This window comes from Nicotiana tomentosiformis, chromosome 2, assembly GCF_000390325.3.
Source record: "Nicotiana tomentosiformis chromosome 2, ASM39032v3, whole genome shotgun sequence".
Classification (NCBI taxonomy): domain Eukaryota; kingdom Viridiplantae; phylum Streptophyta; class Magnoliopsida; order Solanales; family Solanaceae; genus Nicotiana; species Nicotiana tomentosiformis.
In genome coordinates this window covers 190,779,576-190,802,654 of record NC_090813.1, presented here as the reverse complement: position 1 = coordinate 190,802,654, position 23,079 = coordinate 190,779,576, and the positions used below count along the sequence as shown (strand labels likewise).

The window sequence follows — 23,079 nt, the reverse complement described above, 5'->3', positions numbered from 1 at the left end:
GGAGCATGAAGATCGAAGTACTCGCTGAAGATCGAAACCGAGCATAATAACGGAATGGCGAGATATTAGCAACCGACCGAAGATCTCGGCGAAAATCCCGGAACATATCGAATCAAGCGGTTATTGACGCCAATCATGGGATTTGTTTCCGTTATTAGAATTATGCCTTATTTAGGATTCATCTACTATATAAAGAGGGACCCCATTCATTTGTAGAGAGGGATTCACTGAAAAATATACAAACGTTGCTCTCTATTTCACTTACTATCCATTACTGTCCATCACTATTTATTTTCTATTCTCTATTGTTCTTGTTACCCAACCTCGAGGCCATCTCGAATCGAGGTCGAAAGCACTGCTAGAACACTGATTTGATTTATTTTACTATTCAGATTATCTATTTAATTCCTTATTTATCAATCAGTATTGGATTAAATCACGTATCCTTGAGACCACTAAATAAGTTTAATTGTTACTCAAATTTTAGGGGAAACAGTTTGGTGCCCACCATGGGGCTAAGGATAATAGTGATTGTTCAGTACCGATTCCGGTAAAACACACTATTTTACGCTTGTTCTTGTCAAGTATCTTTGCTTTCAAGTTGAAACATGTCAAACTCACAAAACGCATCCACACACGGTGACAATGGCCTCGGATTCCATGGTGAAAACGAAAATGTGATTGCTATAGGAGTCGAGGTGCGACAGGTTAATCTCGGGAAAGCACCGGCTGCCAACCAAGTCGATGTCAGTTCGCACGTTGCGCTAAATGCGAACCTAGGCGCAAGTCTCGATGGAAGCGTACGCAGAGAAGGCCGAACTAGTGGTTTGGAGAAATTTATCCATCAAGATTTGGAGATATGAGAAGAATCATTTGAAATTCCCTTTATCTGGTTCCTCTCTTGTGTTTATTTATTGATTTGCAGTATTAGCCAGCAAATTGTGTACTAAAAGTCGGAAGAATTGATACCTTGTGGTCACAGAGACTAAGAAATTACATCAACATATGTTTGAATATGTTCCATGTTTTTTTGCTTATAAACTAATTAAAAAAAAACATTGACAGCCTATTGTTCTTCTCTTTTTTTCTCTATTCACACTAATCTCAACCCAAAAAAGACATACAGAAAGGAGAAAAATAAAAGAGAACAATGGACAATAAATCTAATAGCAATATTTTTTCCAAAAAGAAAGATATTTACCTACTATACATGCCGTGGCGAACGCGAAATTTTGTGCAAGTGGTGTTGGCAAATAAATCACAAGTCAGCTTGTAAGTGAGATCGGATTTGGAACCGTGATGGTTTTAAGGCTTTACTTTCTTTACCACTTTGATATTTACTTTATCTTATGTCCCATTGATATCTACCTATTGTATATATACATATTATTCATAACTTCAGTCTATATTTGCAGGATGATAAGGTCGTTCGTTCTTACTTTATATATCAATTCCTCCGCTTTTGTGTTCATTCTCAAGTTTTGACCACTTTTATTTTGTTTTCCTCTTTAAATTATAATTTACCTCACTTTCTCTTACTAAATAATTACTAAAAGAATGGATTGTTATGATTTTGCAAGGAAATAAAAAGATTAAGGTGTGAATGATCAAAGAATTAAAATATGATGCAAATTAGCCAGAGGTCGAGAATGAGACAGACTCGCCCCAATTAGTTTTGGGCAAAGATCATTTTAACCCGCGGCAGAAACAGATTGAGACAAAAGAAGTATGTATTCTAATTTTAATTTGTAATTACGAGTCAAGTAGTATGTTCCCTGTAAAAACATTTTGTGAGATTGAGTTTATTTACCCCTAAATCGGATAATAATTAAATTTATATGCGGTTTTAAGGATACGTGGTTTGATTCAACACGAATAATCAAGAAAATTAGATAAACGAGTTAAAGACGAAATAAACGATCAAACCAATTGTAATGTTATGGCCTAACTTGAACTTAGGTTGAACAATGACCTCGTCCCCGATTGGACCCTTGGTTCGAGCTCAGTTGTGAATAAAGAACATAACAATTGAATAAAAACTTTAGCAGTAGCTAAAAGCAGTAAAACAAACTTGTATTGCTTTGATTTGCGTGTCACAATGTGTCTTACAAAAGAAAAACTTTTCCTTTATATAGTAGGAGAGTTATATCCCTAGTATAAGTTTAAAAAGGGTAAAAATCCTCCTTTCTCGTTAAATACTGATCCGTAACCGATATCGAGCGAGATCCCGCCGTGATATCCGGTTGGGTGCGAATATCACAACCCTCTATCCGTCGTGTGTAACCGTTTATCGTATTTTTCGAGGTCTTAGAACTCGTCCTGGGTCTGGGGCGCATTGCTTTATCAGGTCTTAGAACTCGTCCTGGGTCTGGGGCGCATTATGGGTAGAGTAAATCAAAACGTCACATTAGTCACGTCGTTCTGACTGCAGACACGTGTTAGTCACTAGCTGGCTTCTTTCGAATACGAAACGTCGCGCATTGACTGTTTTTCCCATATAAAAGCTTCGACCTTTTTCACTTCTTTCACTTTCTGATTCTAGATTTTACCCTCGAACTCTCTAACGACTTTTAACTTCCCCGAATCTTCATATATTGCCCTTTGAACCTCCATATCTTCATCCTCAATCCTCATACATTTTCTTTGAACCTCTAACCCAAACCTTCATACCTTCATACCATCTTCAAATCTTTATATTTTTCTTCAAACCTTCATGTTCTTCTTCAAACCTTCATATTTCCCAGATTACAATGGCAAAAACCTCCAAGTCAGTGCCTCAGCAGGCTGCCCCTCATTTTCCAACCCGTCCACGGGTGCCGAGGTGGCCGCCCCCGAGGTGGCCCAAGAGCCCCCCATGAAGAGCTTCGTACCCGGGGGCTGCTCTATCAGGAATGACTTTCTCGTCGAGAAGGCCTCTAGTCAACATGACCGAGGCGATGGGGCATGGAGATACATATGCTCTGTTACCGAGGAAACTCTACCCATAATCCGAGCGAACTGTAACTGGGAGGGTAAGGATGTGGTCGTCCCCGAGCCCGATGATGACATCACTACCTATGTGAAGGGGTATTTAAGTGTTTACACTTACCCCTTCACGCTCCCTATGGTGGACCCCATAGTTCTTGCTTTCTGCAAAAAAATACGAGGTGTGCCTTGGGCAAATCCACCCGTCTTTTTGGAGGATCGTGATCCTCTTACGCCATTTCGTGAACAATATCGAAGCCCCCCGGTTCAGCCTCGACCATCTACTTTGCCTATACATTCCCCAAATTTTCCGAGGGGGCTGATCAAGATCGTTTGCTGAGAAAGCAAGGCTCATTTCTCGAACATCGACGAGAACCGAGATCGAGACTGCAAGGGAGATTCGTTCGGGTGAAAATCGAATACCTGATCCCTCCCGAGTTTCTTCCGTTCCCCGAGAAGTGGAGTGCATCTCGTAAGTATTTTCTTCCTTAAGTATTCACTTCTTTTTATTCCTTCTCTCATTGCCTGTGTTTTTTGTATACGCAGTTGTTGCCCAAGTTAATGCAATTTCCAAATTCAAGGAGTGGATCGAGGGGATCTGCAAGCAGATGTTGTACTCCGAGCGTACATGGTGCAAGCTTTCGAAGGGAAAATGGTAGGCCCGTCCTTATGGTAAGGTTTTTCCAAATAATTACCACCATGCTCTTAACTTACATAGTGATAGTCCTTTCTCTTTTCTTACAGGTTTGTCTAAGACTACCGAACTTAGGCTATTGGATGAGGACGGGTATCCGTCCTCGCTTGCTGAACCCTCCATTTCGGGGCAGCCCGAGGCTGCCTCGAAGGAGGAGGAGAAGAAGAAAAGAAAGTCCTCAGTTTCTCCGGATGCCGAGGCAAAGAAAAAGAAAGTGACCATCCGGGTCTGGAAGCCCAAAAAGAACACCAAGTCTAGGGTACCGGACCCCGACGCTCTCTACTAGCTCAAGGACGAGCCTGAGGACGATGACCTTTTTATCACTCATGGGTCGACCCTTAACGATGGGGAGCAGGCAACGACCGAGAAAGAGGACCGTGAGGTCGATCCCCCTCTTACTCAAGAATAAGAGAAGAGACGGAGGTTGCGGCCCCCCCAGGAAGTCGTTCCTGTCCCAATATAGGCAGCCGGTGTCGTTGACATCGTGGAGACACCCTCCTATACCGAGTCCATGCTCGAAGAGGCCCAAGCGGGCAAAGAAAAGTCAAGCGAGGTGGCACAAGTCCCAGACGACGCCCTCAACTCGTTCTTCGATGGCATGGATATGGCCGCACTGGAGGATTTATCCGGGCTTGGTCACTTGGAGGTCCCGAAGAAGGATGTTCCATCAGGAGTGAGCGGGCCGAGTTCGAGCCCAAAACTAGTGAAGCAATTTTTCGCTCCGAGCGCAAGAGAACGGTAGTTCTTACAATCCCGCAGGATGCCCGGGTCATATCTACTCTGGTGGGCGTAGCCATCTACCTTCGATGCCTGGTGACCAAGGAGCACCAGGCAAAGATGAATGAGATGGGCACGTCGAGCTTCTTCAACGAGGCGCAACAGGCACTGAGCCGGGTAAGGCGTCAGCCCTTTGTACCCCTTTGTGAATCTTATTTTGGTTTTTGATGTCCTCTACTAACTTCATTGTTTTTCAGGCTTCAGTGCTTTATCATGAATGCTTCCTCCGGTACCGCTTGGAGATTAGCCAGCTCGAGTTCGATCTCAAAGAGCAGGTCTGGAAGAAGGACATGTACAAGGCTTTTAGTGAGCAGTAGGACGAGGCCCTCAAAGACCTCCTGATTCTCCAAGCCGAGCTGGAAAAAGCTCAGAAGGAGGCCTCGACTCTGAAGCGGGAAAACACTAACCTGGTGGAAAAAGTAAAGATTTTTAGGCCAAAAACGAGCAGCTAGTCGTGGTGACTAACAGCACAACTTCACAGGTCTAAGAGAAGATAGACCGGATCAACCAACTTCAGACTGAGATGGATGAGGTCAAGGTCACGACCGAGGTATGGAAGGGCAAGATGGACATGCTGGCTTCAGAGAAGGAAGCTGCAAAAGCGGAGCTGGCATCGGTCGAGAACCAACTCCGGGTGGCGAAGGGAAAATTCGATAAGTGGTCTTGGCTAAATGATGATCTCCGGGAACAGCTGAGCTTGGCCTTCACGGAACGAGATGCTCTCGGACAAGAATATGCAGCACTGAGATCTAAATTGGATGCAATCTCTACTGATGCTGAGGAAATGGTGGCTCAGTATAAGGTCGATGTGGAGTTAGCCGAGACTCGCTTAAAGATGAAGACTGAGTATATAAAGAGGCTATACCGGAGAGAGACCCTCGAAGAGATCCACGCCAGAGGTTTTGACCTATCGACCGAGATTGAAGAAGTTAAAAGGCTCGAGGCCGAGGCAAATGAGCTTTACAATCCTGAGGGTTCCGAGGGCTCCGATGGTTCTGGCGACGCCCCGGTGAAGACCAGGCATATATGCCTTAGTATTTTCCAATTTTTCCTTATATATTTTTTTTTTGTTTATTTTGAGGTTGTTCTATCGTGCCATTGTAAATATATTTTGGAGTATATAAAATTTTCCCCTTTCTGGCAGTACCGTGTCTTTAATTTTCTAGCATCTACTTGCAAATTCTATTTGCGTATTGTTTTTAATGCCTTAGCATAAAATCGGATGTAGTCTGGGGCATTCATTTTTTTGGAGGTTCGAACGGAGCCCGACTTCAATGCAACTTTGGTTTACTTGTGGCTTCAAACCCTTGGTAAGACCAAAGGTTTTTGACGATATTTTTGTCGAGGGTAACCTTTTAGCATGTTTCGATTTTTCGTAAGGGCCTTACTTTCTGGTTACGGATTTCGGACGTCTCCGAGTAGGGTGGTCGTAGCCTTTTATATTCGGGCACCGCCTAGTGGGTTTGGTGCCTCCGAGAATCAATAGACTGGATCGTCTGAATTTTCATCGGGTGACAGTCCCCGAGTAGGGGTAGCCCGTGTGCTTGACAGTCCCCAAGCAGGGGTAGCCCGTGGGCTCTAGGATCCGGTATCGAAGAAGCAAAATGCGCAGTAATAAAGTGTAAGGGAAGTAGAATTTTCTTTCATTGCTTAGTATGCAAGGTACATGATCAAGGGCACATAAAACTTGTGTTGTGTCCAGAGTGGACTATGTGGGCACGGTTCATACGACCGTTTGACCCTTACAATGAATCCTAACCACCAAGCCTTAGGATCCGGGGGGTCATGGCCCCCAGTATCCGAGGTCGAACTAGCGAGGGCTCGGATACTGTTAATCTTAAGCAAACGATCATCGATTCCGATTTGAAACCGGTCTTGAAATCTAAGGTAACATGTTTTACTGTTGCCTCATTAAAAATCTTGCTGAAAAACTCACTTCAGGATAAAACCGGTTCAAAGAAAAAAGAGTGTAACACGTGCTTTCAGACCTAATAGCCACATCCGTCCTTGGTTGATAACCTGCATACGTTGGTACGATTTATAACACAATTAGAAAATAATAGAGTTCGTACCTTAGCAGTAGTACCTCTTTAAGTGTGTCACATTCCATTTATTTGGTAGTTGTACACCGTTTCCCGCTTCGAGTTTATATGAGCCTTTACCGGTTATTCCGACATATTGATACGGTCCTTCCCAATTTGGGCCCAGTTTCCCTTCGTTCATGTTCCTGGTGTGTAGTGTTACTTTTCTCAACACCAAGTCTCCGACTTGAAAGTGTCGGAGGCTGTCTCTTCCGTTGTAATACCTTTCTATTCGCTGCTTCTAGGCGGCTAATCGGACCAGGGTGGCCTCCCGCTTTTCATCTAATAGTTCCAGGGTCATGATCATGGCCTCGCCGTTCGGCTCTTCGGCCACATACTGGAACCAAAGGCTCGGTTCTCCTACCTCGACTGGTCTCAAGGCTTCGGCTCCGTAAACCAAAGAAATTTGGGTGGTGAATATCATGCACAATCCCGAACTCTCGGGACGGTTGACCAAATGGGCCATGGAAATTAACGGATACGATATCGAGTTTCGACCCCGGACCGCCACAAAATCTCAGATTTTGGCAGACTTCATGGACGACTTTACGCCGACCTTAATACCCGAAGTCGAAAGGGAATTACTATTGACCTCAGGGACCACTTCAGGAATCTGGACCCTTTTCACGGACGGTGCCTCCAACGCAAAGGGGCCCGGGCTCGGTATCGTATTAAAACCACCTACGGAAAATGTAATTAGGCAATCTATTAGAACTGTGATATTGACTAATAATGAGGTCGAGTATGAGGTCATGATTGCATGTCTAGAATATACTAAAAGCCTTGGGACCGAAATAATCAAAGCTAAATGCGACTCCCTCCTCGTGGTGAATTAACAGAACGTTTGAGGTAAAAGAAGACCGGATGCAAAGGTACTTGGACAAATTGCAGGTAAGAGGTCACGACACATATGGGGTAACATTGAAAATATGGTTTTAGCTTCCTGGAAGCGCTTAGCAAAGCGAGTGCTAACTTTTCTAGATGAGTATACCTTGATTTGGCGTCGCCTAGAGTTCTACTGACATAATAGATAGGAAACTACGTACCTTCTTCATCCCGGACTAAGACACCACTTACCGCCACCTCAAAAACTGCCAAGTAGATATATAATTATTTGTCTGCCTTCGGAGTGTACAACAGGGGGGTCGATAGGTACCGTTTGAGTTCCTCCAAAGCTTTCTAGCATTCGGGGTCCAGGAAAAGTTATTCTTCTTTTTTAATAGCGAGAAGAATCGATGGCTCTTGTCCAAGGACCTCAAGATGAACTAGCCCAAGGCGACTATACGCCCAGTCAGTCTTTGAACAGCCTTGACATTGTCTACCATAATGATATCCTCTATGGCCTTTATTTTGTAGGGGTTGATCTCGATGCCTCAATTGGATACCATGAACCCGAGGAATTTTTCCGATCCAATCCCGAATGCGCACTTCTCCGGGTTTAGCTTTATATTGTATTTTTTCAGTATGTCGAAGGTCTCCTGCAAATGTTTCAAATGGTCATATGCTTGCAGGGACTTGACCAACATATCGTCAATATAAACTTCCATTGATTTCCCTATTTGTTCTTCAAACATCCAGTTTACTAAGCGTTGATAGGTGGCACCGACGTTCTTTAACCCAAATGACATTACATTATAACAGTAGGTGCCGAATTTAGTGATGAAAGAAGTCTTTCCTTGGTCGTCCGGGTCCATCCGAATTTGGTTGTACTCGGAATAAGCATCGAGAAAAATGAATATCTCATGTCCGGCCGTCGCGTCGATCATTCGATCGATGTTAGGCAAAGGGAAAGAATCCTTGGGGCATGCTTTGTTCAGGTCTTTGTAATTTACACACATTCTTAGCTTATTCCCTTTTTAGGCACTACCACTACGTTAGCTAACCAATCCAGGTATTTAACTTCCCGGATGGATCCTATTTTAAGACGTTTGGATACCTCGTCCTTTATGAATGCGCGTTTGACCTCGGACATGGCCTCCTCTTCTGCTTGACCGGATGGAACTTCAGGTCCAATCTATGTTTATGAGTTGTTACCTCCGATGGTATCCCTGTCATGTCAAGATGGGACCAAGCGAAACAGTCTACGTTAGCTTTAAGAAAATTAGTAAGTTTTTTCTTGAGCACGGGGTATCAGAACAGTGTTTTCGTTCAGATTTATCTTTACATAAAAAATAGCTAAATTTCGATTATTTTTGAAACTGTGGCTATTTTTCAATTACCACTTGTAAATCTGGCTATTTTTGAATTTTACCCATTTGCAATGAACTATAAAACAAAATCTTTCAAAATTAATGTTTACTTTGTATTATTTTCACACTTATCGGTCTATTTTGTATCTACAAATTCATATATAAAGAAAATATTATATATGTGTGAATTTTTTTGAACGGAGCATTGTGACCACTGACCAGTGTCAGGCGTGACCATTATAGAAAAGTGTCTTTTCCACTAGATCTACATGTGAATACATCACTAGCTACTATCGATTTAAATTTATTGTATTTTTAAATTTTTCTTAAAATATACATACACATTTCCGAATCTATTGTAACCAAAAATTGTTAGTGCAATGATATTTATAATACGCTCAAGTAAATCCAGAATTTAAAGTTTATGTTCTAACTTAATATACAATAATTATTATTTTTACAGTCAAATATTTATAGATATTTAATAAATTTTTTGATGGAAGCCTTGGGGCAACGGTAATTATTTTTATATGACCTATAAGCCACATGTTCGAACTGTGGATTCAACCACTGATTCTTGAATCAGTGTAGACTTTCTACGTCACCCCCAATTTCTCTCGACCCTAATAAATACAAAGAGTGAGCAAAAACTTGTACGTTCGTTTAAACTCGTACCTGCTCATTCTATATATAGTAAGCATTCCACTTATAGCAGTAAACTAGCCAAATTGGCAGAACTCTAAAAGCAAATAGCTATGCGGAAATCTATATTCTTCATATTTCTCCTTTCTGTTTTGCATTCTTCTTTACTAGTGTCTTCAGTAGATGTATTTTTAGCCCCCATAACCAAAGACAACTCCACAAATCTATATTCTCTCTCAGTTTATCTCAAAACTCCATTGCAAGTCACAAATTTACATCTTGATCTTGGTGGTTCAATTAGTTGGGTTGATTGTAGTCGTCGCTACAAATCTTCCTCCTATCAACACCTTCTCTATAACACCTCGCTTTGTGAATCTCTCTATGGCAAGTGCTTCAAGAAACCCGCCCCGGGTTGTTTCAACGACTCGTGTGACTATTTTTGCGAAAACTCAGTCACACGAAATGTTTTTATAGGGAACATACTACTTGACTCGTAAGTAATTTAACTTCAACAGTTACAAATTTAAGGAAAACAATATACTTCATTTGTCTCAATCTGTTCTGCATTTTTTTTGTTACGAAAAGATAGAGAAATTTCTATATTTATAGTATTTACTGTAATGATAACTTTAATAAGTATTTACTAAAAATAATTACATACTTATTTATTAGATAACTATGATAGATGTTTATTTCATTTATTAATTTGACGCAGACTCGCGTTATCTAGCGCGGACGGCCGGAATCCGAGTCGACTCAAGGTCATCAAAGACTTTATCTTTGCATGCTCTGATACAAAAATACTCCGGGGACTCCCTAACGGAGCCACCGGCGTAGCCGCATTGGGAAGATTCAACTATTCACTTCCATTTCAGCTTAGCAGAGCTGGCTCTTCTTCGGCGGTGTTCGCCGTGTGCTTGCCGAGTTCCGCTGCTGCCGGTAACGGCGTTGCATTTTTCAACTCCCTCGGACCTTACAACTTCCTGCCAGGAATTGATGTTTCAAAATCATTAATTTACACTCCGCTGCTTCTAAATCCAGTCGTTGGAACGGTGATATTTTACACACGCCCTTCCGACGAGTACTTCATCGGAGTGAGTTCGATCAAAATCAACGGCAAATCCGTGTCGTTGAACCAGACGCTACTGAAAATCGACATGGAGACTGGATATGGCGGGACGAAGATTACAAACGGCAATGTTCAAGGCGGTAACGGAGAGGTTTGTGGCGGAAGCGGAGGCGATGAATTTGACGGTGACAACTCCGGTGAAGCCATTCGAGGTGTGTTTTCCGGCGAAGGCGAAGGCGATTGCATTCACGCGCGTTGGACCGGCAGTGCCCACTGTTGATTTGGTTCTGCAGAAACCAGATGTGTTTTGGAGGATTTTGGGGTCTAATTCGATGGTTCGGGTTAAGGCCCAAAATGTGGATGTTTGGTGTTTGAGCTTTGTGGATGGTGGGCCTGAGCCCAGGACTTCCATTGTTATTGGCGGGCATCAAATAGAGGATAATCTGCTACAGTTTGATTTGGCCCAAAAGAGACTTGGGCTTAGTTCTTCACTCTTGTTCAAGAGCACCAATTGTGCAAATTTTGATTTCGCTAGCAGGAACTAGTTATGATGTCTGTGTACATTTTCCCAGTTTGGTTTTTTCAATGATTGTTTAAATTGGAAATCACAAATGTTTGCTAAAACTTTACATCTAAAATTATGGCCAATCAGAATAATGGTCAAATTATTAAGAAAGTCATTTGTTCACCAACTAGGTTGTGTGAGCATGCATTCTATATGTTAACTTGGAATGCATGTCTGTCTCTCTTTCGCATTGTATCTTTCTCCTGCGAGCTGGTTAGATGCGTGAGGCAAAGAGCTCGTACTACCCCGTTTGATTGATCTAGCCCTTTTGGTGTGTTTTAACCCTACCTCGCGAGCTATTTCTCTATCTGTACAATATCAACTAGCCTTCAATTCCAAACTACTTTAAGTCAACTACAGGAATTCTCTGTATCCAAGAGGATTTTCACGCTGATCGACCACCTACTACAAATCTTCTTCTTTGATCAAGCTTGGGAGTGGTTGTGCAATTGCATATATACTATAGCTATCTTAAGAACTCAAAAAGAAAGAGAAATTAGTAAATAAAAGTGAGAGCATCATAATCAAGCTCAACCGGCCCAAAGAAGGCTTGCTAACTGACTCCAGTGCATGATAGTAAAACAAGTCAAAAATGCAAGGGGGTACCTGCGGGATTCCAAAACTTCTATATCTGTACTCACCATATACTCAGACCAAAAATTGTAGAAAGTTGTAGATCCTCTTGACAATCTAAGCGGCTATGTTACAACAAAAGTCCTCGAGTGCTCATCTAGCAAAAGTTCAAACCCCCTTCTATAATCATTTCAGCAGCAGTGCCCATGGCACCGACACCACTAGCTTCCAAAAGGGCCAAAGCTAACACTTCCTCGTTCAGTCGTTTCAATCCTTTGCTTAGCCTCTTTAAAACCTCAACATCCACCTCCAAAAGCCAGCTTGGTGTGCATCCGACCATTAAGCCTATGAATCCTGAAACATATGCTCTCCATGTAGCCTTGTTACAACCAAGTGATATTTTCCCATCTAGTGCACTCGCAAGAAACTCCAAATGTGCTCCAAGAATACTTGGCCGCCATTTGGATGCGGGTGACAATGAATCCACACCCCAAGCAAATGTTCCGGACAGAAGTGCAAAGTAAGCAAGGGCATAACCCCTTAGCCTTGCGACCATTCCTTCTGAGACCCCACCGTTGGGCTCTGATCTATGTGCTGATATAAACCAAGATGGCAATGTTTCTTTTAGCAAAGACTGGACCAAACTTAAACCACCTGTAATCCAAACTAGTGAAGCACCCAATGAAGCTGCAAGCTTGACACGGGTCATTGCTGCAGCAAGAGAGACCTGACAAAATGCAGGGAATCCACTTTCCATGTTATTACAAGAGAGAGAACTCATCGGATTTCTGGTTTTCTTGAGTTTCTCCAATTCCTCAGCTGCGAATCCACCATCCGCAATAATTCTGACAAAATGCATCAGAAGGGTGACGACCTCTTCTGCCATAAACATGACATTTCTGACAGCTCTATGAACACGCAAGTAGAGTATACCAGGGGCAACGGGAGAAATACCACCAGAAAAGTGCGAGCCAAACCCATGACCAAGAAGTGAACCGACACCACCATTGCTTTCTATAGAAGATGTACCTAGACCTAGTGTAGCTGTAAAGCAGACCCGAAGCAGTTGAACTACGGCATCACTGCTGTGGTGGAACACAGTCCGGGATGCAGAGAAAACAAGAAAGTCACTCCAGCGTCTAACCTTTTGCGCCCATAGGGCAGCTATAACAGGCATACATGGCCAAGGACAACTTGTAGCCAGGTTACTCAATGCTGTGCCCACCAAGTTCAGAAAGCGGTCAGTACCTCTATCAAGCTTATATGTAATGGTGAGGCTCGCAAGGACTGCCAGGGGCAAAGGAAGAATAGCTGGAGAATTTCCACCTACAAACACATAGCATTAGCTAAACAAAGGAAACAAATGAATGAGTAGTTAAATTCCCTGCACCTAATTCCTCCTAAGCACATATGTATTAGATACAGAGGCGGAGCCAGGATATAAAGTATATGGGTTCTGAACTAGCCATCGAACCCATAGCTCACAATTAAATAGTTATACATATTTAATGGGTTTTTGATACAAATACAGGGTCTAAACAAAAGCTGTTAGGTTCATCCGAACCCGTAACTCATACGGTAGCTCCGCCCCTGATTAGATAGATACGGTAGTCTAGGTCTGCCACATAGCAAAGTTAGCTATTTAGTCAGAAAATTTTGAGAATGATATTAAATTTATTTTTATTTTTTGAGAATGTATTTAGTCAGAAAATATAATTCGATATTTCAACAAAGGAGATTAGGGATCTAATCCCCCAAAACCGTACTTTAACGTCACGACAAAAGGAATGGAAAAAGAAGGGGGTGGGGGTAGGTTCGCGTTCAATCTGCCACTGTATGATTCCTCACCATTCCATCGAGAAATTCACACGGGGCGATTAACTTGTCACAACGGTAACCTGACCCATAGGTTAGAAGAAAGAGAAGAGGGGAAGTACGTTTCTAACGCCACAGTTCCTCTCATCTTATAAGAAACAGATGTCAGATGAAATCAAACGAGTACACACCTACAGAGAGACTTGGTACATCTACACCAGTAGCAGCTAGGATTTTCTTAATCTGTTGTTCCACTGTTGCTAAATTTGCAGCCGGACTTGGCCAATCAGTTCCATTCATAAAAGCAGGCTTCCAAAGACCCCGTGTCACTTCAGCTGAAAAGTAACTTGCAATTGTTGCCAAAGACGCAGGAAGAAAGTCAGCTAGATCCTTAAGACCTGAGATGGAGAAAATGCAGCGTTCAATATACTAAGACATAGAACTCATTAACTTAGACTTGACAGCATCATCTACGTGATAAGTTCAAGTTTCCCATGCGAATTTTCCTCTTCTTTCTATCTTTTTTCTCTGTGTTGCGTGTGTGTGTGCATAGTGAATATAAAGGGTCTATCAAGCAGTGGCCGCGTGTAGGAAGGAGACACAATATATCTTACATGAAAACTCCTCTTCTTCTCATTAAAAGGAGGTTAACGACTTCACTCTTTTTTTGTTTTTTTTTTTTTGGAGGGGGGGGGAGGAGTTGTTGTGTGATATGACTCATAGCTCTGACAACTGGCTTAAGTGTTTCATCTCTCTCTCTCTCTCAACTGACAACTGGCTTAGGATTGCTCTCGAAGCCTTAGTGTAGACATTATATTCAAATGACAATTGCACTCTAATTTTATTAATCTTTATCAAATAGTCTAACCTGTGGCTAGTTCACGTGGTGACAATTGTCCGTGAGCACCGGCTGTCAGAGCAGCATCAAGCACAAATGGAACAGCTTCCAAAATATCCCATGCGGGCAACTTAAGATGAGGAGATATATCTTCGTTGCCAGACCCAGATGAGTTACTACCACCTGAAGTCGTTGGTGCAAGGGACTGACCAGCACTATTTATTTTTCTGAACATGAAGTTCAGCAGTGCTTCGACAATCTGATGAACCGGAGTTCCAGGGACGAGACCTGAGAGAGGTGAAGCAATACATGCTTGATTTTGCCGGTACCAACATTTTAGTTTCGGAAAAGAATCCATAAATATGGGTTCTTCAGGTAATCGACGTGGAGTTCTAGACAATTGCTTGCTTTTGCTTTGACCTTTAAGCAAATCTTCAGAGCATGCCAACTGGGAGTTACGAACCAGCAATAGGTATTCAGGAGTTAGATGGGATCCCACAGGAACATCTCTGGTGACATGCTCAAGAGGTGGCTGATCAAACCTCCACAACTTCAGCAGAAGTGTGAACGCATTCGAGAAAACAGCATGTGAATTAATCTTTTCCGACATTAGAGTCCATGATACATTGGGAGCACAAGAACCGAAGACTTCACAAATTGGCATCAATGCACCAGCAAGCTGTGGAACCTGGAGAAATTTTAAGTACACCGTCAGTAACACAGGAAACAAGAAGTTTGGTTTCTCCATCTTTATCTTAAGCCCAGCTCTACTCAGTATACTTTTCTCAAAACCTATTTTCAACAGAACTTTAGTTTTATAAATTGTTGTTCAGGTAACCTGTCTCTATAAAAGTAGTGCAACACTGCAGCTGTATGCTAGCATCTGATTCAAGTCTATGTGATTTTCACCGACATTAACATATAAATGACATCAAACATAATTCAAAACAAGAAAAGTGCAGCGGAAGTTTAACCTACCAATCCATGCAAAGAAAAGATCTGGATACAATCGATAGATGATATACCAATGAGAAGGACATTCAGAACTGGAGCATAGCTTATCAAATGGCTTTCATTTCCACAATAATCAGAAGGAATACAAGGTGAAAGCAACCTAGTGATGAATAGAACGGTATGTTCCTGCAAGCATGTAGATGAAAATACAGTGTGAATGAGTGTGCAAGACATAGAAATGAAATATACAAGACACCCAGTTTTGACCTTGAGAATGACTTTAGAATACCAGATTTTTAACAGGGTACCTCGTATCTGAATATATTTTCACTTCAAGGTAAAATCAAATATACTATAGATATAAGGGATTAGTGATGGTGGCTAGGTGAGTGTTCTTCCGCTCCTTCTTTGTTACCACCTTTCTTTATTTTTAACCCTTTCTGGGGGTTGCTGATCTAAACACAAACGGTAATGCTTCTCAACCTTGTTTACTAATAACATTGCTCACTTATTTATGTTTTTTTCTTCTCTTTTTTGTTCATTCAGTTAAGGTTGTTTTTTCCTCTGTGCAATACTCACAATGTTTGAGAGGAGATTTGACCTAAGGTAATGAAGGCTCTCAAAGAGGTTTTGCTGCTACTATAGCACAAAATACTGGTTTTAATCCCAGAGAGATGGCATGTGTTACCTGTATATTCCAACCGCGAGCAAGAGAGGCCCCACAGAGAATAGTAGCAGCAGAAATCTTTTCTTCATCGGAACCATCAACAGCAATCTCATATATTTTCTCTATTTCTGCTAAGCTTCCATCAAATCCATGAGCTTATTAAATTCAGTTTTCATACCACTGGATAAATATCAAGAAAGAGCATCTGATATGTCTGGCCTCAGGAAAGAAAGGAATTTTCAACCGAAGATCAGCTTTTCTTTCTACCAGAGAGCACCAGATGTGAATACTTACAATTTGCAGATGTTTCTTGAGCAGAAAATGATATGCCCATTATTTTGAAGTGATAGCCCTTTTCTTATACATCTATAACTCTGAACTCCAAATATGACCTTAAAAGCAACCATATTAACCAGTGGCATGGGTAAAACTACTGCTTAAATCTACTGAGGCTTTCTTTAAAAGAATATGCCCGTTATATCAAGCTATGTACAAATTTCTATATCGTTTAATTCTCTATATGGATAAAAACACCTAATATGAACTTAAAAGCAGCCACATTAAGCAGTGGCACTGGGACACCACTACTGCTTGACCAAATAACCTTTGCTGATGATGGCGTGAAGTGAACAGACTAGAAATAAAGAAAAGCTTTCTAATTGTCAACATCTGTCATACCTTGAGGCGGGTGTTGAAACCAATGCACTGACCATTGGAGGAGATAGGAGAGATCCCTTCATCAGTGATGACCAGCCAAGCAATGGGCCTGAAATGCTACGAGGCACTTGATTGCATTGACCTTTTACGTATCCAGGCCATAAATAAGCAGATGTATCCAAAATGTTTCTAGCAATGCAAGCCTCAACAATAAGGTGCCACAAGTTCCCAGCTACAAATAGTTACAGATGATTAGCATACTTACTAGTTAGGAATAGGCTTTAAATTTGTTAGAGAACTTTTAATTTTATTATTATTATTATTATTATTATTATTATTATTATTATTATTATTATTATTATTATTATTATTATTATTATTATTATTATATACTAATAATTTATATAAATAATATATATATAAAACTTATTTTCCCTATTACTCTTATTTTATTTTGGCATGATGACGATATGAGTCGAGCTTAAAGAAAGAAGTGAGGATTCATATCACCGACCCCAACTTTGTTTGGGATTGAGGCGTAGTTGTTGTTGTTGTTGTTGATGATTAGCATACACTACCAGTATAACTACTTATGCATATAAGAGTAAATAAGAGATGCACTATTGATTAATTAGATTTTTCGACCATACAGTCTGAAAACAATCTGCCCAAAAAAAATAAAAAAGTAAAGAATTTACAAAGAGAAACAAATACATGGATGGGGTTGTGAGAATAAAGAGGAAGCAAATTCTAAAACTTAGTCAAATTGAAAAGAATGCAAGACAGAATCCAGGCAGCAACTGATACAAGGCTGACAAAACACAGACCTCTCTTGAAATCTACTGAACTCACCACAATTGACAGGCATGTCACTCAATTTCATCCCATCAAAGTACTCACTTCCCATACTTAGCCCTGAAAGGAACATCATTGCTTTAACAGCAGCTTGGTTTGCCAATGGAATTGCCGGCAGTGGTGGGGTCAACAAGCCTTCATAATCATGCAGTTGCTGTAAGCTAGAAACCAAGGCCTGACAACGTTTTTCCGTGGACTCTTTTCTTTGATCACTAGAGGTGCTATCATTTTCCTCTTCTTCAATGATGTTGGTAATTGCTAGCGGTGTAATAGACAACAATAAGCATAAGCAGGTATCAAGACGAGGTACTGGTCCCTCGCTTGAATCCCTTTCCTAAATTGACCAAAAGCAGTTATTTAGTAGTACATTTTCAATATCAAACTGAAGCTATTAAAAAACTGCAGTTTCAATTCTGATAAGCTGTTTCATTTAACCTTCTATACAAAGGAATGTAAATTCTTGGCTGAGAAGGAAACCCCATATTTAGCCCTTAACAAATAAATTAGGTTGGTTTCTAGAACTTTGAAACTTGGAAGCACTTCTCAGCAAAATTGTGTTAGAAAATAAGACCTAGAGCTGAAGATGGAAAATGGTAAATGGCTAGGAAGCATAGGTTTTCTATCATCATGCCGACTAGCAGAAAATGCAAGTGATCCAGAAGCCATAACAGCATGAAGAAATTGCCGTGAGCTTGTTTTGCATTCCCTAGGGAGAACTTCACGGTTTTTGGATATCAATAGCACCAAAGCCTCCAGAGAGATATTCTAAGAGTTTCTTAGAGCTGACGAGTTTGACACTAGGAAGTTGTAAGTGCTGCATGAAAGAATCCCAATGTGTGGGCCTAAAGAAAGAACAAATGCATATTTAGCTACCACTAATATCTATTAGTCTAGCATAGTACCAGTATAACTGCTTATGCATATACTGGTATTTGTTTCATTTAACCTTCTATACAAAGGAATGTAAATTCTTGGCCGAGAAGAAACCCCATATTTAGCCCTTAACAAATAAATTAGGCTGGTTTCTGGAATTTTGAAACTTGGAAGCACTTCTCAGCAAAATTATGTTAAAAAAGAAGACCTAGAGCTGAAGACGGAAAATGGTGGATTGCTAGGAAGCATAGTTTTTCTATCATCTAGCAACTTTGATAAAGCCGATGAAAGAAAGGATATCTTCGTTGACTCTTACTCTATTAACAAGCCTTAGGGCTGAAACCCATAATCCAAAAAATGTGTCCTGCCATGTTATACAGTTAGTTGCCTGCAGAGCCTTCACCAGACCTGCAAAATAACTCCAGTTTAGCAGGTCAGAACAGGGTATACTAAATAACTTAGACGATACTACAGTGTCGACCAGTTAGAGTGTCAGCGGAACTTGTAGCTGCCACTTGAAATCCATCCATGGTATCTTCTAGAAAGAGATCAATTGGTAGCCAGAGAACTGATGTACTAGCAGCGTCACGCCGACTAGCAGAAAATGCAAGTGATCCAGAAGCCATAACAGCATGAAAAAATTGCCGTGAGCTTGTTTTGCATTCCCTGGAGAGCACTCCAAGGTTTTTGGATATCAATAGCACCAAAGCCTCTGGAGAGATATTCTTGGAATTTCTTAGAGCTGCCGAATTTGACACTAGAAGTTGTAAGTGCTGCATGAAAGAATCCCAATGTGTGGGCCTAAAGAAAGAACAAATGCATATTTAGCAACCACCAATATCTCTTAGTCTAGCATAGTATGCATATTTTTAAGCACTACTTCTCATTTCATGGCTCAATGGAACGCTGAGAAAAAAGCATTAGTAAGAAACATGTTGCTATTTGATACAGCGCAAACACTTAATGAAGGAAGCTCTATGATCTTACATGTTCTTACGTGCCAAGTAAAGAATCATGGATGTCAATTTGTCCCCAAAAAGTTCACCAATTATTTCAATAGCCAATACAGTGTTCATTCTGCATAATCCTTCACGATGTTCAACTCTTTTCCCAGCAAAGCCATCACGATTGCTGACTTCCATTTCTTGAGTTGCAACTGGCCACCTAGACTTCTTTTCAGCAGTCAGCTCCAGCAATCCTTCATCGTCAAGCGAGGCATCAAGTAACTGCCATACAACCATGAAAACATATCCAACCACATGCTTTCCACTTTCAGATCCCTGAAGTTCAAATATCTGGGAAAGATGAAGAGTATCATTTATCGACTCCATAATCCTGCAATAGCAGTACCAGATAAGTTAACTCTTTTATTGAAATTCATCCACAAAAATTATACTAGTTCAAAACAACGTCAATGTTAATTTGGAAAATTAGAATCAATCATGAATATTATTAGTTTTCAGCTATGTTGCACGGACTCTCCAAAATGTTGCCGCACCTGTGTCGGATCCTCCAAAAGTAATGGCTCCAAAAATATACTACTTTTGGAGGATCCAACACACACCCGGCCACATTTTCGGAGAGTTCGAGCATGATAGGTTTTCAGCCACATGACATCTGTTTACCTCCCAGGAAATATAGGAGGACAAACATTCACCAGAGCATACAATGGAAGATTATGTCAAAGAAATTTCACTTAAGATATCATTCTCACAACAGATTGAGGCATAAATTAGAGGACCTAAAATAAAATATATAGAAAACCAGAAAATGAACAAAAGAACCTCTGTTGAAAAAAAGAGACTATTCAACAAAGAGTTATGCCAAATAAGTCAATAACATTTCAGAGGAAAAAAAAAGTGAATACTCTAGGAAACGTCATAGATTATGCTGTTATAATTTGAAGATTCAATGAGTGTCCAAGGGAATGATTACACAGCGAAAGTGAGACATTTCATCCAAAGTAATTCAAACTACATCTTTTAACTTTTGGGACATATTACAGCACTTGATATGACTGAGATGAACCATGAAGTCTCAGTACCAAAGAAGGATTTTACACTACCGCGAATGACATAAAATGACAGGCATCAAAACACTGATCCTACCAACAGATAATATAGTCTAAAGCACCTAGCGAAAGAAAAAAGATTCTTATGGAATCAAATTAAAGAGACAATACAAGAAAATGGCACAAAATAGGAGAACGAGGCGTACTTTCGATAATTTGGACCATTAATTAGAGATGGTAATGAAAAAGCATATCTTTTCAGGAGTTCCATATACAGCCTGTATGCCATCGGACAGCTCCTTCGTGTAGGAATTACTCTGTAAAAGAAAAGAAATTATAAAATCAACGCAACAAAAAAGACTCAACCAATCAATCAACTATGGCTCAGTCCCGAACTAGTTAGAATCAGCTTATTTGAATCCCCTATATCAATTCCTCTCTATTCAAGTCCATTCCAATTTTCCATCAACCTAATGCAACTCTCTGTTTCTATTCAATCAGCTATATGAATCCCATGTATCCATTCTGCTTATTTGTTGAAGTTTGTGACTATAACATCTAAAAGCTTACGATGTTAGAGAAATCACTCTAGTTGGAATCAGCTTATTTGAATCCCCTATACCAATTCCGCTCGATTCAAGTCCATTTCAATTCTCCGTCAACCTAATGCGACTCTCTGTCTTTTATTCAATCAGCTATATGAATCCCATGTATCCATTCTGCTTATTTGTTGAAGTTTGTGACTATAACATCTAAAAGCTTAAGCTGTTAGAGAGATCACACTTTTATTTTCTTAATTATGTCTTTTATAGCTTAAGTTGTTACAAGGATCATGCTTTTATTTTCTTAATTTTCTTGATAATGTCTTTCCTTTTCTTAATTACGTCATTCAACACGTTCCTTATTTTCTTAATTGTCTTTTATTTTATTAAATATGTCATTCAACATGTCTCTCACGTGCGGGCCTGGGCCAAGCACATGAAAATTCCTTTCCTTTGGTGAGACTCGAATCTAGGACCTCTTGCAGCTCTGGTACCATATTGAAGCGTGTGACCATCTAATATAAAAGTTTAAACAGTTAGAAAGTGCACACTTTTATTTTTTACAATTATGGCTTTAATGTGGTAATATTTCAAACATTTCTTGACAAATGTTCTTTTGCATGGAAGAAGATAGATAAGTGGCTCTTACATGAACCATTACGGACAAGTGTCACAGCCACCGGTCCTTATTATAACCATCCATTCTTACACCATTCGAAACACATCCAACAACTGTTCTTTGAGACTATCATCATTGTTAATCATTAGCAATCATTATAAAGTTTTCTTCTACAATTGTTTCTTTTCGTTCCATGTTCAATTTTTTTCTAATCATTAGCAATCATTATAAAGTTTTCTTCTACAATTGTTTCTTTTCTTTCCGTGTTCAATTTTTTCTATATATATATATTCCTAATTCTTCCTTCTTTTATATTATACTTTGAAAACTTGTTGGTTTATTATTATTTAATTTTGCTGAAGCATTTCACATTGCTGAAATAGTATCTTAGCACAGTGCCTAGCTCGATTCAAGCCAATCCATGTATCAACTTATAAATAATATTGCATCCCCCCCCCCCCCCAAAACCCACTGTTTTTCCAACATTCAACACATTCCTTAAAATAAAAAACACTAAACAAAAATGAAGGGACAAAAAAAGACCTTTGATTGTTCTAATACCATATCAAAATTGTGCAACCATCTAATCTTTTGCTTTTAAAAAAAAATTATGTCCTCAACATATTCCGTTAAATAAAAAAACACTAAATTTTCAAAAAATGAAGGGGCAAAAAAGGGACCTGGTAATTAAAGGTTTTTTCTTTTATGCAGATAATTTTCTTTCTTTTATAATATTGAAAAAATGGAAAAAATTACTTTTTTGGATAATTTTTGTCTATAATAACCAAATAAGATTTAATTGTCAAATTTTATTATATGTGTATAGCAGCCAATCTCTATAAAATCCAGAAAAATACTGGAAGATGCTATAGTAGAGAGATTTGACTGTACTATATTAAAATGTGTGACCATTACAGAGAACACTTTCATTTTTTCTTAATTATGTCTTAAACACATTTCGTAAAAATACAAAAACACAAAATTTGCAAAAATAAAATAAAATGAAGGAGCAAAAAAAAATGGACCTGGTAGAGAGAAGAGCGAGAACGAACAAAGGAGGTACAATTCTAACCGTCAAAGCTTTCTCCAGAAACTTCCAAGCAATAGGAACGTTATTCGACCAACATATATGATTCACTAAAATTTCGCCGACGGCGACGGACGGCATGGATACACCGGCGGCGTTGAGGCTGGATGAAAGTTGCATGGCCCATATCAAAGGATCGGTGTTTTTCTCCTGAGCTATTTTCGTTAGCTCCGTTACTCTATCGAAGATAGAGTGTACGGTTTCCGTTTTCATTGCTTAGTCGAAAAATGGGAGTTCTCCGGCGAGTTACGCCGGCAGTTTTGTCGCCGGAGAAAAACAGAATAAGTGTGGACTGTGGCGTAATGAATATGGGTGGTATGGTGGGTTGACGAGATTATAAATTCTTCTTTTCTTTTTAATATTTTAATATTTTAATAAACTAAGAATATAAGAACGGTTGATACATGATGATTTAAATCTATATTTACTTAAAAGGAAAGAAGTCTGACCTAAAAATTTGCCAAAGTGTTCCACATATAAAATGCCATGTAGCATCTTTAGGACAAATTAGTTATTTTAGGTTAAATTAGTTTCTATTTTTAAATTTTGAATTTGAAAACAGTTAATTAGGTATTCTATATTTTTTTTTAAAAGAAGTAGTTTCTAC

The 23,079-nt window shown here is 39.9% G+C and overlaps 1 protein-coding gene and 1 pseudogene across 1 annotated transcript; one reads left to right on the top strand and one right to left on the bottom strand.

Annotated features, from left to right (window-relative positions):
* Positions 1 to 9,420: 9,420 nt before the first annotated feature.
* Positions 9,421 to 11,309, top strand: LOC104110079 (probable aspartic proteinase GIP1; annotated as a pseudogene).
* Positions 11,310 to 11,460: 151 nt separating this feature from the next.
* LOC104110080 (mediator of RNA polymerase II transcription subunit 33A-like) lies at positions 11,461 to 22,836 on the bottom strand. Its single transcript, XM_009619503.4, has 12 exons — positions 22,411 to 22,836; positions 20,431 to 20,541; positions 19,201 to 19,548; positions 18,695 to 19,014; positions 18,530 to 18,621; positions 17,338 to 17,674; positions 16,507 to 16,717; positions 15,850 to 15,964; positions 15,186 to 15,347; positions 14,238 to 14,895; positions 13,561 to 13,767; positions 11,461 to 12,880 (listed from the first exon to the last, which is right to left on the bottom strand). The coding sequence occupies exons 1-12, from the start codon at positions 22,683 to 22,685 to the stop codon at positions 11,712 to 11,714; spliced, it is 4,005 nt and encodes a 1,334-aa protein (XP_009617798.1). The 5' UTR covers positions 22,686 to 22,836; the 3' UTR covers positions 11,461 to 11,711.
* Positions 22,837 to 23,079: the final 243 nt, after the last annotated feature.

Excerpts from the sequence above, each read along its gene's own strand:
- LOC104110080 (XM_009619503.4), bottom strand. The coding sequence starts at position 22,685 with ATGAAAACGGAAACCGTACACTCTATCTTCGATAGAGTAACGGAGCTA. Across the intron at positions 18,622-18,694 it reads TTCCGCTGACACTCTAACTG|GTCTGGTGAAGGCTCTGCAG; the intron begins GTCGACACTGTA and ends GTTATTTTGCAG. Across the intron at positions 15,965-16,506 it reads GTTTCAACACCCGCCTCAAG|CTTAGCAGAAATAGAGAAAA; the intron begins GTATGACAGATG and ends ATTTGATGGAAG.